Source organism: Myiozetetes cayanensis, unplaced genomic scaffold (genome assembly GCF_022539395.1).
Source record: "Myiozetetes cayanensis isolate MyiCay16 unplaced genomic scaffold, myiCay2020 scf5-8, whole genome shotgun sequence".
Lineage (NCBI taxonomy): Eukaryota > Metazoa > Chordata > Aves > Passeriformes > Tyrannidae > Myiozetetes > Myiozetetes cayanensis.
In genome coordinates, this window is record NW_026087742.1 from 37298988 (window position 1) to 37315917 (window position 16930).

A 16930-nucleotide genomic window follows, 5' to 3' on the forward strand; every position below is an offset into this window, starting at 1 on the left:
AACCAAAGAACGCAGAAATTAAGTTTCAAATTCATCTTGCACAGCAATTTGGGTTTTATGCAAAATAGCATCATGCCATTCCAGCAAGAGGAGGTACTGAGTGCTCACTCTACTCTTGCAGATGTTAGAAGACAGTTGGAGGCTGTCTTGAACACAGTGATAATGAAATTTACCTCAGTGATGGAGAAGGTCATAGAGCAGATCATTCTGTGTCCTATCAGATGGCACATGCTGGACAACCAGGGGATCAGGCCCAGCCAGCACAAGTTTACGAAAGGTAGATCCTACTTGACCAATCCGATTTCCTTCTATGACAAGGTGACCCACTTTGTAGATGAGGGAAAAGCTGTGGATGTAGTCTACCTGGACTTAAGTAAAGCCTTTGACACTTTTCCACAGCATTCAACCTGGAAAATCTAGCTGCTCATGGTGTGGACAGGTGCACGAATCCAGCGAGTCAGAGAGTCAAGTCCAGAGTGTGGTGGTGAACAGAGTTACATCCAGTTGGCAGCTGTTCACGAGGGCTGTTCCTCAGGGCTCAGTATTGGGGCCAGTTCTGTTTAATATCTTTATCCATGATCTAGGAGAGGGGATTGAATGCACCTCAGTCAGTTTGCAGATGACAGCAAGTTGGGTGGGAGTGTTTATCTGCTGGAGAGCAGGAAGGCTGGATTGATGGGCTGAGGCCAATTGTATGAGGTTCAACAAGGTGAAGTACCAGGTCCTGCATCTGGGTCATAGCAGAAAAGAACCTGGGGGTGCTGGTTGACAGCAGCTGAACATGAGCCAGCAGTGTGCCCAGGTGGTCAAAAAGGCAAATAGCATCCTGGCCTGTATCAGTAATAGTGTGGCCAACAGGACCAGGGCAGTGACTGTCCTTCTGTGCTTGGCACTGGAGAGGCCCTTCCTCAAATCCTGTATCCTGTTTTGGAGCCCTCGCTCCAAGAAAGACACTGAGATGCTGTAATGTGGAAGGGCAACGGAGCTGTTGAAAGGTTTGGAACATTATGAGGAGCAGCTGAGGGAGCTGGAGATGTTTAGCCTGGAGAAAATGAGGATCGGGGAAGCAGTATTGCACTCTGCAACTACCTGAAAGGAGGTGGTAGCCAGGTGGAGGTCAGCCTCTTCTGCCAAATAACAAGCAATAGGATGCGAGGAAACAGCCTCAAATTGCACCAAGGGAGGTTTATATTGGATATTAGGAAACAATTCTTCATGGAAAGGGTTGTCAAGCACTGGAACAGGCTGTCCAGGGAAGTGGAGGAATTGCTGTCCCTGAAAGTGTTCAAAAACGTGTAGATGTGGCACGCAGGGACATGGTTTAGTGGTGGACTTGGCAGTGCCAGGTAAACAGTTGGACTCAATGATCTTAAAGATCTTTTCCAGCTTAGACCACTTCATGATTATATGAGAAAGGTTTTTTGCCGATGATAACTTTAATGAACGCTGTACCTCGAGTCAGGTAAGTGACCAGCAGGCAAATTCTTGTAGATCCTGAAGGAATGTTTGAAATGACTGTTCCTGGTTGCATTTTGTAACATGCTCTGCAACTACAGAACTGTAACAGGTTGTATGAGCACTACTACAGTGCTTCAGTGGAGTCAGCTTGATTATAATTGTTTGCCTTTCAGCAGTGATTTAAGTTATTCCAGCAAATAGAGGTTCACGGCTCTTCTGCTTTTTGGAAGGTTGTAACAGGTTTCCCAGGTAACATCTAAAAATAAAACTTAAGACATGCATTGACGCACCTGATGAAGGATTAATTGTGAAAGCCCTACTCCTTTAATTGAAATAAAGCAAAACACACCTGTTGATTAAGTAAGAGAAAACACCTTAAGGTTTTCGGTACTCAGCTCAAAATAAATTGCTCTAAGATACTGAAAAAGTGGAAGGGGCTTACACCTGGAGGTAAAAATCAACTTGGCCTGCAAATTCATTCTAATATCTGTTGAAGTCACATTTAATTAAATGGTTTATTCTGTTCATTTCTCAAATTTGGACTCTAGTATAATTAAAAAAAAAAACAAAGCAAACCAAAAGACTCCCTTAAGCAATGCTGCATTTCACACACATGAAAAATACGTGCCTTTAAAAAAACCCAACCCTGTGATTCAGTACATCACATAACAAGTAACATGGTATCTCAGAGGTCTGTTTCCCATTAGCCTTGACATCCCCATTACCCTCCTTTCCCAAGGAGCACCACAAATATGTCCTCCTTCCACCTCTAAAATCCCCTTGTCTAATAGCCCCTATTTCTTCTGTGGGATTCAACAGAAGTAATTTCACCTATCAGTAGCTCTTCCCTGAAGAAAGCTAAAGCAATTGCACTTAATATATGAGAAAATGTATCTTCTATTGCAGCACCAATGTTTTAGTAACTCATCTGAAGGAATAAAAATGAATGAACAGCTTTTACTGCATTTCAGAAAGTTAAGGATTATAGTTTTCAATCATAAACATCACTCTTTTCAAAAAAAAGATTAGTGTTGGATTCTGAGCTTTTTAAGCTACTGAATACCATTAAGAAGTGCCTGAATGCCTACACACAAGTTACATAAATTTGAATTTTCTTTAAGGAAATTTGTTTCAAGTGATGCAAACCTCTTTTCAGGATTCAATCACTTACATGGCCAGTTACACACATTTGCATGTGTCATATGGAAGCCATGCCTAAACTAGGTACCACACAGGGTTTTGAAATGCACTCAGCTTTAGAAATAAGTGGCTTCAAAGTTGCTGTTGCAAGTTTGCATTAAAATGAGGCGAAGAACAATCCAATATTAGACTAGCATATTGTTCATTACTATAGCTAATATAAAATAACTGTTTCAAGACGCTTTGAAACAAAGATTCCCCCTTTCTAGACCAAACAGATACAGAATCTTACTCCCTTATTGGTTTGGGGTAAGGGGATTTTTTTTTTGTTGGGTTTTGTTTGTTTGTTTTATTTTGAACTTTAATTCCTGAATGAGAAGTATTCTTCTGGCTTGAGGAAAGATGAAGATTGATCACTGAGGAAAATTTAAAATGAGACCTACAAATTGCAGCACAATTTGTGCTGCACTAGAAACCACCATGACTGACAGCCAGCAGGGTGTTGCTGTGGGCACCTAACTCCTCCTGACACAAGAAACAGAACACACAAAGAAATTATAAATGTTGCTTCAAATCTCAGAATCACTCATCTTGTACAACAAATGTAAAGGAAGAACAACAACTTGATAGTTAACAGAGTAAGACCGAAATTCAGGTACTTTTAAACACAAATGTGGATGCTAATCAGTATGTAAAAAGCTTGTTGAAGGCTTTATTAAATGTCACTACATTTGACCTAAACCTTCAGGTTTTTTTCTTTTTCTCTATAAGAAAATATTTCTAAGTATTGTAATTCTGTTGTAGAAAACAAAAATATTTTCATGAGACAAAGTAATCTGAAGCCCTAATTTGTTACAAGCTGCAAACAGTCCAAGGTGCCTAATCTTCACAGAAACCTAAGTATTAAATTCTGCCCCTTTTTTGGCCACAGACTTTTAGTGAGTGACACAGCATGAAAGATTAACACAAAATATGGATTTATGAATAATTTTAAAAGGAGAGATCAATGTTTTGACAAGATTTTATTGTGAAACATTGGATTTAGAAAAGGTACAAAATGTCAATGGTCAGATGTGTGCCAGTACAGTATTTCAATAGTCTATACATGTGGACAGCTGAATAGCTTCACTGCAGAACAAGTATTTAGACATACTATCTAAAAGGGGGCCGCAATATTCACAGGCTTAAAATACATAAATAACTTGAGCCAAAATGGCCATTACTGGTCAATGCTAATCAACATCTGGAAACAGGCTAAAAAGCACAATACAGTACAACAATCTCCTTGCAGATCCACGTTTAAAGAACGTCTGTTTATTATGTCAATAATCTACAGCTCCAGGACATGATTCTCAGGACCAGGATTCAGTTGGCTAGTTAACAACTTTAAAAAATCAGTGTTAAAAATCAGATTATGGAAGAAAACCCACAGGTATTTAATTAGAACTAAACACTGTGAAGCCCCTAAAAATTTTTCTGACTGAGATTTATAAAGTCAATTACTTCTAATACAGAACTTCATTTTGTTTATTTAAAATGTCGTGACTACACCTTGAACTGATATCATTAGGTAAACTTAATTTAAACATTTCATTTTGCTAAGCATTTTTGTATTTTAAAACAAATTTCATCGAACCTGAGTCACCACTCAAACTGGAAAAAAATGACCCAAATACTAATTCTGAATTAATAAAAGTCACAAATTTGTATATTAAAAAAATTAATAACAACCCCAAAGGACAGTAGCATTCTCTACCCTAGTTCAGTAAGTTTAAAGAAGAGCATTTATAAACATACAAAGTTGATTTTAGGGTATAAAAATACACATATAGCATATGAAACATGGTAGCTTGAGTTTTTCATATTTTTCAGTAGTATGTCACTGCTGGAACTCACTTGAGCAATTGAAAAGGTGTTCATAGTTCAGTACCTGGGTGAAAAGCCAAAGAACTACAGATTTTAGTTCTTTAATTAAAAATGTGTAGCTGCTTTCACACAATTAAGTTTACTGTAATATCAGCAGCTACCTTGTTACCAGTCAGTACCCAGAGATGACCTAAACCTTCACCCACGTAAATCTACTTTCCTTTATGCTGATTCATAACTTCCCTTCCTGAACAGAGACCTTGGGGTATACTAAATCAGTGTTTAATAGAAATTTCTGAATATGACTAATGTCCATTGGGAGCAGAGCTAAATTTAAACTGATATAATTTAGAATCAAAATCTACCCAAAACATTAAAACAACCCACCCTTCGACACTACATCCACTCAATTAATTTAAAGGCCATTGGTTTTGGCTACTCTTTTCTCTGTGTATCTTTACTGGGAGACGTGAGTCTTGCAATTTATTAAGAAGAATCACCATAATTTACAACTAAGTACATTAACTCAGACAATGCGAAATAAACGCTTTTAAAACTTTGAGTGTATATCACTAGTTAAGGATGTAACATTGGGAGTACAATGCCTGCTGTGGATTAAAATTGGTGCTGTGCCAAATGGGGAAAATTTATAAATAAACCACAAAATTCCAGTGCGGGGAAAAAAAAAACAAAAACATTTTGTTTTTTTGTTCAGGAAATGTTCGGCATGAGCAGCACTAACAAAATTCTACACCTCACAGACACAAGCTACGACAGTTATCTAAAGCCAAATTCACTGTCCATCAATTAGCTAGCTAGCTCTTAATGCTGCTTTGAGCACTGCACTAGCCACTTTGATCTTTGTTTCAGATTCCTCTGTACACACATTTATATTTACATAAAACATTTATTAAACATGATTTTAAAACATAAAAACCTTATGTACAAAATACCAACATTCCTATAAATAAACAGTTGGAGAAAGGCACTTGCAAGAAAAATCTACAGTAAATCTTACAAAAACCACACTGCCTCTGTTACTGTACAATAGATAATCTTTCGGTCAATCCCTATCACAAGAATGTAAAACACTAATTACTTGTTATAACTAAGAATATAACCATTACAGTCGTATTTACACATACATATATGCCTCTTTTGAGTTTGAGAGCACCATGATTTCCATTCTAAATTCATATTTTGATACAAAGTAAAAGAACAGTTGCCAGAAACCAGTGTTCAGTGTCACTGTAGATTCATAAATGTTTGGCTGACATCAGTGTAGTTTAAAAGACTCAGTTGCTACTTTGTAAAAAGTACACCTAGTTTGTTATTGCATGTTGTCCTTTTAGAGAGAGCACTGCAATGTTCTCTATGCAATTGTTTAATACTATTGCTGGCAGAAAGTTTCCAATATCAAAAAAATAAAAACATTCTTCAATCCAGTTGAAGTATTTCATCTGAACAGTAACTAAAAAAAGCTGCATATTAATTATAAAAACATGTAGGAAACATGCCAACTAATCTGGTGTGCAAAAATATTTTTCCACTACACAGGATTTTAAGGGCTTCACACAATTACTCAAATGAACATTGAGTAGCAAACCCCACAAAAAACCAGTTCCTCAAGGAGATGTGAGGATACTCCCACTTTTATCAAACTTTTTACCCTTTGACAATGCTGCAACCTGTTTGAGCAGTTCTCTGTTTTTGGCCTGTAATACAGACAAAAAAAAAAAAGTATGAATTATTGAAACATTTCCTACAGTAGCGTCATGTACTGATTTTCCATTGCATTTATGAACAAATTTTCAAAGTGTACATGCTGAGAATATTCAAAAAAGGTAATGACCACTTTCCAAAGATCTATTTATGTTTTTTGATATGCATATTCCATCTTTAACAGAAAAAGTAACATTTTCTGTACTGCAAAATTTAGTATATCCAGTATTGCATCAGGTGTCTGTTCAGTCTGTGATTTATAACACAACTAATTCAGGCTTTCTTCTTGATAGAGTATGCTTCAACAACAGACATCTGTCAATGTGTTAATGCTGAGCCCTTAAATCAGATCCATAGCCCAATGACAACTGATAAATTGTCAGAGAAAAGAAATAACATAACCTTTGAGAAAGCTTTTACCTCTTAAGTTAAAAAGAGGTTCTTAGAGTGAGTTTAATTCATATGAAGATTGTCTGCTGACTGCAGAACCGTTGTACAGTGCATCCAGAGTTAAATATGGCAATGACCACTCAAGAACTTACAACTACTGTATTGTAGTGAACAATGCCAAGTGAACAAGCTGACTGAACAGCTTGAATACATAACTCCATGTGAAGTATTTCTCAAGTAGTGATAAGCAATTACTCACCTGCAACTGTTCCACAGTTTCCTTGTGAGCTTTCTCCATACTGTTCATCTTTGTCCTCAAGTTAGACTCTTGGTACTGGAAGTCTGCCTTCAGTTCTGTCAACTGAAAACATGAATGCTATGAAGATTCCTTGAAGTGTTACAGTACACGGCTTCTAATCAATCTGTGAAATATTTATGGAAGCCTCAGGAATCTCAGGAAACACTGTATTTATTTACTATTGCAGTATTAACAGCTCAACACTTCAGAAGCACATTAAGAAGTATCTATATCTATTTTACATGAAGAAACCTGTACTTATGTAAGCATGCTGTTTTGCATAAAGAAGGCTAAACCTCAGCAAAATCTTTAGTTACATCTCTCAGCTATATGGTATGGTAACATATGAAAAATCTTCCATACAAAGACAGCATAAAGGATTCTTTTGTGTCATTTTATGCTACAACTTGTCCTAGACAGACATTTACATTCCAGAGTTTCACTGCTTCTCGATCCGTAACAAGGAATTAAACTGCGTTATTGGAAACATGTAATTTCAATGACTTAACTTCTGTGTACAGTGTGGTACTGCTGCCACTGGGTCTCTACTGAGAGAGACGGAGATCCAGGCAACATACATTGAGGCAGGTGTTTCTAAAGTGTGATACATGCTTCTACCCAAGCGCTGAATGCTTCTTCTGGACGCATGTGCCAGCTGCGTGAACTACTAACAGTTTGCTGTATATGGACCTAGACATTTTAGGAATCACTTCTTTAAAAAGTTTAGTTCTTCAAAGCATCCCAGACTCACGGGGGTCTTCTGAACCTCTCCAGTCAATTTGGATTTATCAGGAAATGAAGACTCTTTGCTAGCAAAGATGCATGCCATAACAAACCAGAGCCTGCACTCCTGAACTAATGCACTGAGACTGCTATTACCAACCTCAGTATGTGTCAAACCACATGTAGTGAAACAAAGTATTTAAGTATTTAAAGTATTTAAAAGAACTTTCAATCAAATGGTCAGGTGCAGGTATGTTGATACAATGCCATATTATACCTCCTTGTACACAGACTGCTGTTCAAGGTGTGCACTTATGGCCATTGTAAATTACAGGCGATTCAACACAAAGCCACACACCACACGCTACATATCAAAAAACCCTAGTGATAGTTGCACCACAGCAAAATATGCAACCAGATGAACAAACACACTACCTGTGAACATTCAGCAAACTGTAATCTTCTCCTAATAATCAAGTTTCAGGGTTCCATGGTAATGCTTTGTTGTCTCACTAACAGTTTGTGCAGAAAGACAACCAAGGCTAATACTGCAAACAGTAAGCGCTGATAATGACATGGCTGACATCCTGACTTGTAACAAAAAATGATGAATGAGGACTGTCTGTAAAGCTGGTGTACCGAGTTGGTTTTGTTGCCATGTTATATATTTCAGAGGGTTTTTTTTGGAGCATTCCAAATCGTTCAAATGCTGTCCCTGAACAAATCTTGAGACATAACCTTAACAGGAATCTTCCACCGGTCTGGCTCAGGCTTTTACCCCAGTACAAGTCTCCAAATTTACTATTTCACAAAAAAAAAAAAAAATCTGCACTGCATTAATTTGTTGTAAATTTTTCAGCTACAAAAATATTGTCCAGTGTGTTCAGATTTTCTCCTCCCTGTAGCAGCTGCAGAAAGTAAGTGACATTCTGAAAGTGAGGAACTCATGCCTGAAGGAGTCTTTAAGTTCAAAGAACTCCGAAGTCAAATAAACAGTTTTAGCAATGAGAATATTAAAATTATTAGATGCTCTCCTTATGGGAACAGCACAACACAAGTCACTGCAGTGGTTATGCAGAAGCAGGTGACATTTTCTTACCTACCCCTTTTGTTAGCTTTGCCCAACAGATTAAAAACAAAAAGAGAAGTGAATTCCCTACAGACTTATGATCTTCTTCTCCTGGTTTCATAAGAAAGAGATGGGCCTAATGTCTGTCCTTTGAAGAAAAAATGTAAAGAGAATCCATGACAGACTGCTCAGCTCTTTCACATTAAACACTTAAAGACTTGAAATAACAAGAACTTCCAACCCTACATATACTGCAAGTGACATAAATGAAAATAGGTTCAATATCCTTTACAAAACACATCTAAGCGTAGAAATGAAGCTACTGAACAATGGTTTAAAAGTGGAAGCATTTTTCCTTTCAGGAGTCTTTCTTAACCATCAATGTTCTGACAGGCCACCATGCCCTAAAAATCAAAATTTTACCTGAAAATATGGTAAATTTATTTTTAATACAATTCCATAACCTACTCAATCCTGAACAGATATTCTAGAGCCACTGTTACAGTGTCTTAAAAGCATCTAGTTATTCAGATGGCAGAGAATTAAGCTCTAAGAAATGCAATGCAAAGTGCCTATTTGTAGTTATTTCTCTTGTTAGTCATTGGTTTGTTTGAAGGGTGAATCATTTCTAATAGTTTCACTGCAGCCATTTGGGCCTGACTATTTCACTTAACCTTTGTTGACTGATATCTGTTTAATCCAAGTTTTTCTTTTAGTCTCCAACCACCACAAAGACTGGACATCCTACACTACACATGCTACCAATCTTATAAAACCAAACCATTTAACTTTCATACACTATAATGTAAATTTGGATGTAGACTTAACATTGCTATAGTTGCTTTAGTTTAAAACTAAATAAAAACTATGCTAAACTCAGAATGGTTACTGCTTTTTGCCATGACTCAGTTTAGAACATGTAAAGCAGGCAAACCACTGTCTGGCATTTAATCCATCACCTATGGCATGCAGCCTGAGAAACAGGTAAACTTCTGGGTGGCTGAAGTGAGGCAAGATGAGTTCCTCTTTCACTTAGAGACAAAATATATTCATGACACAGAAGTCCCAAACTTGTTCTTTAAATGGTAAGATCTGATTAGCTGCTACATAAAACAATTGCATCTGATTTTTGTTTTATGTCACAGTTTTGGCACTGTTAGTCTACAAAACAGAAAACAAAATTATAAAGTTCTTATTAAGCAGGTCGAACTTTTACCTTTTTATCTTTCTCTAAAATAGTCTGATCTCTTTGCTGCAGAAGACGTTTAAGTGACATTACTTCTTCTTTCAGCTGACTTATGAGGACAAAGTTGTCAGTCCCTCCACTGTCCGCAGACTGATTTATAGAGCTACTAAAAGTGAAAAACAATAGTTACTTACAACATCAATAGCAAAAAAACCCAGTTTATTTTTTTATTATTTCAAATTAAATAATTAATAAAATTCCACAAACATCCTTAAAGACTAATGCAAAAAAAGTATGTACCTGACAGAAATGGATGCAACTGGCAAATTACCTTACTAATGGCACACATTACATACACCTGCAGAAATATAATTCAGTATTAGCTTTGAGGGGGACAAACACCTTCTGACTGAAGCAGCCACTTTTATTCCAACTATTTGGCCAGAGACAGAATGAAGATTCAGTCTTGCATATTAAGGTCCAAAAGAATTCTCTAGATACTGGGTCAGCTTAAAGCAGCAGGTTCAACCCTGCCATCTAACTGATAAAACACTGATGTCAGGGAATACCATTTGGTTGATAACTGTTGCCTTATACATAAGCTTTGTTTAATTTTGCTCCAAACAGCTTAAAAGCAGGAAAACAGTGCTAGTTTTCTGCTAATAAAGTCATTTAATTGACTGACAGCACTCAGATGCCACCCAATAATCCATCTGGCTAGACAATAGTTTCACCTCCCTCATTCTTCAGACAAAAGAAGAAAAAAAAAAAAGGCAACTGGCCACAAATCAGTGCTTTATTTGGTTGAAATGGCTCGGCTTTACAAAAATATAACTTTACCTATCTCCATTTGATGGCTTGGATTCCAGTTTGGGCTTTTTCTTTGGAGTTTCATTCTGAATAGCTGCAGAGGATTTATGGCTGAAATCAAACAAAATGTAAACCTAAAGCCTCATACTATGTAACTCTCTAATATCACCATTTGGTACATGTAAAATAACTAACTCATGCTCCTAGCTGGAATGCTAGAGACTAGCCAGAAATGCAAGAAAAAGGAAATTCTTTAAATGAAAACTGAAAGACAAATTAAAAGAAAATTAATAAATAATATCATATTTACCTCTGTTTCCATAGTCCCTGATCTTGTTCTGGACTCAGATTGCTGATTCTGAAATATGTGAAATGTACTTGGTAACTGACCAAACATGCCATTATTTCTAAGTTTATGTGAATGGTATCTGTACTTGAGAAAAATCCTCCCACCTTTTTTTTTTTTCCGCTAATAAAGAAGAGAACATTTACGAATTTTCAGCTGGACATTGATACTATCTGTCATATTCCTGATCACGCTTTACTATGTCAGGCTGTTGTAAAGGTATTTCTTGGCTAAATACCTATACTATTGCGAGTCACAAGGGGTAGACTTCAAGACTGATGGCTAAACTTTTTTGCTGATACCTCCTGATTTTTGTGAACTCTGTGTTGCTAATCTCACACTCAGCAAGCCAGTCAAAAGCAGCACTCCTGGGATTTCCATACTGCCGTATGAACATTGCCTGAAGTAGTGCTCATTTGGTGGCATAAGAGCAAAGTTAAGTTTTGGATCCCTGAAAATAACTACTTCTCAGGTGTAACAATTTGCTTTCTATCATCTCAAAAGCAACTAATAAAGAGCACTGATACAGGAATAGTGGAATGTAGAAGATTGCACTACGTGAAATAGTTCAAAGAATCTGTATTTCTACCGCACTGTCTCTATTGTCTGATCTTAACAATAAATGAAACGGACAGAGAAAAAGGGTCATATTGACTGGACCAGAAGCAATGGACCCATGGCAGCCTACAAAAAAAAAAGTGGGAAACCAGGAACATTGTGATCTGTATAGAGATACACTTACTGTTACAACTCTTCAGTATATCAGAAGCTCTATTCTGTAGTAAAGAGCTAACTATTTTTTTATTTAATCCTTACTATACCTCTGCCACATACATTAAACTAGATTTAACTTGCTGTAACTTAATTTTCAGCAGATTTTAAAGAACAGGAACAGTACAATAACTCTCTGCATGACAAGAACGATTTTTGTCTTCAAATTCCTAAAAACCCAAATCTTATTTTTCTCTTTTTTAAAGTGAAAGCATATGCATTTCTCTTTTCCTCATTCCAAATATGATTCCAGTGTATTTTGCTTCTATCTTTCAGTCACACTTCAATAGGCAAGTTTCAGTCAAGATGAAAAACCATAAGCACTGGAAACATGGAGCTTAGAAGGAAAGTTTGTGTGTCTGAGATCAGGGTCATTACCATTTCAGCCACAGCATTTACTATCCAACACAAAAAATAAGTAGCTCTAAAGTTATGCTGCCATAAGCCTACCAATGAAAATAAGAATTGTGACTACTATTACGGTAGCATAAAACCACAAATGAATTCTGGGGTTTATGACTAAATAAACTGGGTATGTATATTAAGGTTGGTATGCTGTTGACGCCGTGGCCACAGATGACATATTGAGAAAAGATGCAGAAGACGGGACAAAACTACGTCAAATGTTATTAGAGTGACACTAAACGAACTGACAGTCCTATGTCCCTATGTCAGTATCACAGCCACCCACAAACTGCCTATTCCAGCAAGATTTGATTATAAAAACTAGCAAAGAGATACAAACTGGTCCTAGACTGAAGATAATCCCACACTATTGCCTCTGCTTCTCCATTTACCTGCGAGCATTTGTGCACAAACCAGTCAGGGTGAAGTAAGTCAGGGTGGGGATTCTGAATGAAGCAGCTGTACTGTACTCACTGCAAATACACCTTTTATCCCAGGGTAAATGTGTGTAAAATAGCAGTTATCACACAGCAGTTACCGCTTAGAAAGCCAAATCCAGTCTACCACTAAGTAACTTGTTTCTGTAGCTATTACGTGAGCTTTTTTCTAGACTTGCTACCAATTTGAACATCAACTGCTTTTTGCTAAACTCCCTTCATACAAACTGTAAGAATACAAGGATTTTGACAGACCATGGAAGAACAACATTCTGCTACTGCTTCTGATGTTTCAAACAGCTTTTTATACTAACTTTGACCTTATCTCAGTACAAACAGAACACAGATGAAGAGCTACCAACAGCTACTTTAATTTCTGAAATACTTACTTATGATGACTGCTGCTGTGGCGATGATGATGGTGGTGATGGTGGTGGTGTTTTGAATGATGCTGGTCTTTCTCAGTAAGAGATGAGGATGAGGAGTTAGAATGTGAAGATCCTAGGCTCTTCCTCTGTTCTTTTGTCTTCTGCAGCACTCTCTTGTAGGACAGCGTGCAGAGCCAGCACAACAACTTCCCGTCAACCTTTTGTGAAATAATTCATAGCGGGGTTTATTTCCAAGTACACTTGCACTAGAGAGATGTCCTCAAGATTTGCAAGAAAAAACTGTTTCATCTGTTATCTTTGGGAAAAACACAGACATCTCTTTGGTATGAAACATCACTACTGTACCGCCAAGGTATGCAAGTTATCTTTTAGTAAAGATTCTACTGAATCTTACCCCAGTTCTTTTTGTAATTTAAAGTTATGATACAAAGAGTCCTAGCAAATGCTGGACTCGCTCTATGTCGCAGAAATGACAATAACTTTTTAAAAGGACAAATCTTTTTCAGTTGAGACACCATGCACCCTCTCTCAACCCATTATACTGCAGGTAGAATCAAGATGTCCAGCCAATGTTTTACAGGTACCAAGTAAATTCTTCTGTAAAAACAGTATTATTCCTGGGTTCAGTCAAGAGGCTTTTGAGCTCTTTTCCTCAGCACCCTCTGGAATGAGAAAGTGGCACTCACCAAAGCTATTTAACAAAACAGAACACAAAGGGCTACTCAGAGCAGTCTACCTCTCTGATGCTGTACTTTAAAGCAAGGCAAGCAAATCAGAAGAGGTAAAGTAACAGATTCAAGTTACGGACGTAGGTAAGATCCAATGGCTGAGAAAATAAAAATAAAATAAATATCAAAGCACCAGTAAATGTTCAGCCACTTACTTTCTGTTCTCCAGCTACAACTGCCTGCTTACACTTAAGCCTATTTTTACAAAGAGTGATTTAAAGTAAATTAGCTCAGTACCTAACATAACAATTGCCAAGTTACAAAATTTAATTTAAATATTGTAAAGTACAGCTCAGCAACTTAAACCTAATATTAGAGAACTTAAAAACATTCCTGCTAGTCCTTCTCTTATGAAGGAGAAATACTGTGTATTGTCAGTCTAAGCCACTAAAGATGTGGAACAAAGCCTACCTTCCTTCTTCCCTCCTCTTTTCGATCAAAAGCACACTGCTGTTTGCACTGCTCACATGTCTGAGGTGGGCCATACTTCTTCTCTGAGTTGGTGCAACGCTGACATTTTGTGCCAATAAATGCTGCAATAATGTTACAATACTGACAAGGCTTAGGCTGAAAAAAAGATAAGTTGAAATGACATCAATACATTTGCATTTTCTGAAAGTATTTCAAATCACACAACGATGCTTTGAAACTACTAAGGCTTCATACAACCTATCTTAAAGAACTTTTTTCCTACCATTTCTATCTTCAGTACTAAACTTTTCCCCTAAAATGACGTTTTTTAGTAGTTAAAACCAGTCTGGACTTTTCAATGAAAATTCAGATGCATAATCAATAAAAGAAACACACATAACTATCTGATTACTCACCTCTACACCCGTTGTTTTCTTATTTTTTTTAATATGATGACATTTTCTCTCAGTTTTACTACAATCCTAGAGAAATTACTTACAGAAAAACTTTAAAATAAGAGTAATCAAGTCATTTTTTTAGACTGGAAGTTTCTGAAGGCATCCCTCTCCCTTGCACACTCAGGGCTTCAATAACACTACAGTTCCAAGATTAGTACCCTGATCCCCGCAATTCTGCAGGAAACTTAAAAAACAAAACAAACAACAAACCACCACCAACAACCAAAAACCAACTTCAGGTACCACCAGGTCAGGTTATCAACTTCAATATCATATGCTCAACTAGATTACTACAGTGCTGGAAAATGAAATTGCTGTCAGTTTTCACAGGTTAGAAATGGCTGATTATCCTCAATGCAATTATGTTTTTTGATGAACTACTTATAAAATCATTGTTGGATCTGTCCTGCAATTCATTTTGCTACACTTTAAGCTTTTGAAAGCATTTCTTTGTTCAGTTTACATATACATTCACAAAGTGCCTGACTACATACCGGCAGCTGTTACATTTCTCAAATAAGCTGAATTTCATCTATTATCGTTTATGTCAAGCCTGGAGAAGTTATGCCCTTTTGTTCCACAACAAGATTATCTTGATACCTCCTACAAACTCATATCTGCAGGGTGGCTCAGATACAATGTGTGTATTCACATAACAGAAAAATTCATTTTTCCAGCAGAACTGGAGCTGAAATTCAACATGAGCAAACGCAAAATAACGTGAATGCAGATGATACTCAAAATCTTTTCTACTTAATAGCTTAACACGATTAACACGTCTTTTTTTAAGACTTACGTAATATAAAGTATGCAGCATCGCTCGATTTTCACATTTACCACCCATTAAGGACAGAGAGGGCTAACAGTCTTCCTGCCATCAAGCGTGTGCTCATGAGAACACACAGAGAATAACTTCACATGTGTGAGGTGAAATAACTTTGCTTTGTTACAAATAGCTACACTGAAATTATTCTTAATCTTTAAGCTACATATAACCCAAATGGATTTCAGATTGAAAAAAAGGAACTGTAACCGACATAGGAAATCAAGAGATAGAATGACATTTCCATCACATTTCTGAATGGCAATCTCTGGGTTTATTTTTTTTCCCAAAAGACAATAAGATTAGTTGCAACATAAGGTTGTTTTTTTGGGGTTTTTTTTCAGTTTAAAGCACAAATGAATTAACTTCAGCACTTAGAACCGAGAGCCTACTTACCGTTCCAAACTGCTTCACGTTCTGGGCACATTTCTTGCATATTGTGTTGGTTTTGCTAAAGAGATAAAACAGCACAAAGGTGAATTTGGCAACAAACACACATACCTTAACATTCTTTCCCCCGCAATTACCAGCAAACAGAACCACATAATGGTTTGGGTTGGAAGGGATACGAACATAGAATAGTTCGGGTTGGAAGGGACCTCCAGAGATCACCCAGTCCAACACCCCTGCCAAGGCTGGGTCACCTGGAGCAGGTGACACAGAAACGTGTCCTGGTGGGTTCCGAATGTCCCCAGAGAGGGAGCCTCCATCACGCCCCCGGGCAGCCTGTGCCAGTGCTGTGCCACCCTCAGTGTAAAGAAGTTCTGCCTCGTGTTGAGAGGAAACTTCTTGTGGTTTAGTTTATGGCCACTGCTCCCTGTCCTGTCGCCGGACACCTCTGAAAAGTGCTTGGCACCACCCTGCTGGCACCCGCCTCTCGGATATCGGTGTGCACTGACGAGATCCCCTCTCGGTCTTCCCTGCTCCCAACAGGCCCAGCTCCCGCGAAGGCGCTCGCACACCGCCCGACCCCTCCGTACCTCTCCTGCTGGAACTCGGAGCGGCAGTAGGTGCACTTCACGATGGGGTGGGCGATGCGACACTCCTGCGGGGGAAAGCGCCGCGTTACTGCCCGGCCGGGCCGGCCCCGCACCGCCCCCGCCCGCCGCCCCGAACGGCCCCGGCCGGGCCGCCGCGCCCCGTACCTTGCACAGCTGCTGGCCCTGGGAGAGCTCCTCGAACGGGTACCGCTGGTTGCACTTGGTGCACGCATAAAGCGCCGGGGCGGCCGCCGCGCCCGCCGCCGCCATCCGGCGGGGCGGACACGGGCGGGCCGAGGGAGGGGAATGGGGAGGTGCCGCCGGAGCGAGGGACGGAGCGGCCGCAGGGGCCGCCGCGGAGGAGCCGCCGCCCCCGCCCCGCTCCCGCTCCCGCCGCCGGTGCCGGTGCCGCGCTGGGCCCCGCGCGCCGCCCGCGTCCCCCCCTTGTGTCGGCGGCGGCGTCACCCGCGCGCGCCCCCCGCCCTTCCCTCCCTGCCTCCGCCCGCCCCGGGCCCGGGCT

At 38.9% G+C, this 16930-nt stretch overlaps 1 protein-coding gene across 6 annotated transcripts; it reads right to left on the minus strand.

Moving 5' to 3' along the window:
• Positions 1 to 3605: 3605 nt before the first annotated feature.
• FAM76B (family with sequence similarity 76 member B) lies at positions 3606 to 16778 on the minus strand. Of its 6 annotated transcripts, none has more exons than XM_050333195.1 (10): positions 16576 to 16778; positions 16411 to 16475; positions 15827 to 15881; positions 14150 to 14305; positions 13011 to 13207; positions 10973 to 11020; positions 10693 to 10773; positions 9883 to 10015; positions 6836 to 6937; positions 3606 to 6179 (listed from the first exon to the last, which is right to left on the minus strand). In XM_050333195.1, the coding sequence occupies exons 1-10, from the start codon at positions 16678 to 16680 to the stop codon at positions 6090 to 6092; spliced, it is 1032 nt and encodes a 343-aa protein (XP_050189152.1). In that variant the 5' UTR covers positions 16681 to 16778; the 3' UTR covers positions 3606 to 6089. The 6 variants fall into 6 exon arrangements, with proteins under 6 accessions (XP_050189152.1, XP_050189151.1, XP_050189154.1 ...); XM_050333194.1 differs by having other exon boundaries at positions 9883 to 10018; XM_050333197.1 differs by lacking the exon at positions 10973 to 11020.
• Between the last annotated feature and the right edge of the window lie 152 nt (positions 16779 to 16930).

Bases quoted from the DNA above. Each gene is read 5' to 3' on its own strand.
- FAM76B (XM_050333194.1), bottom strand. From the start codon at position 16,680: ATGGCGGCGGCGGGCGCGGCGGCCGCCCCGGCGCTTTATGCGTGCACC. The intron at 14,306-15,826 runs GTAAGTAGGCTC...TCTTTTTTTCAG, and splicing joins ACGTGAAGCAGTTTGGAACG to CCTAAGCCTTGTCAGTATTG. The intron at 6,180-6,835 runs GTGAGTAATTGC...TCTGTATTACAG, and splicing joins AAACTGTGGAACAGTTGCAG to GCCAAAAACAGAGAACTGCT.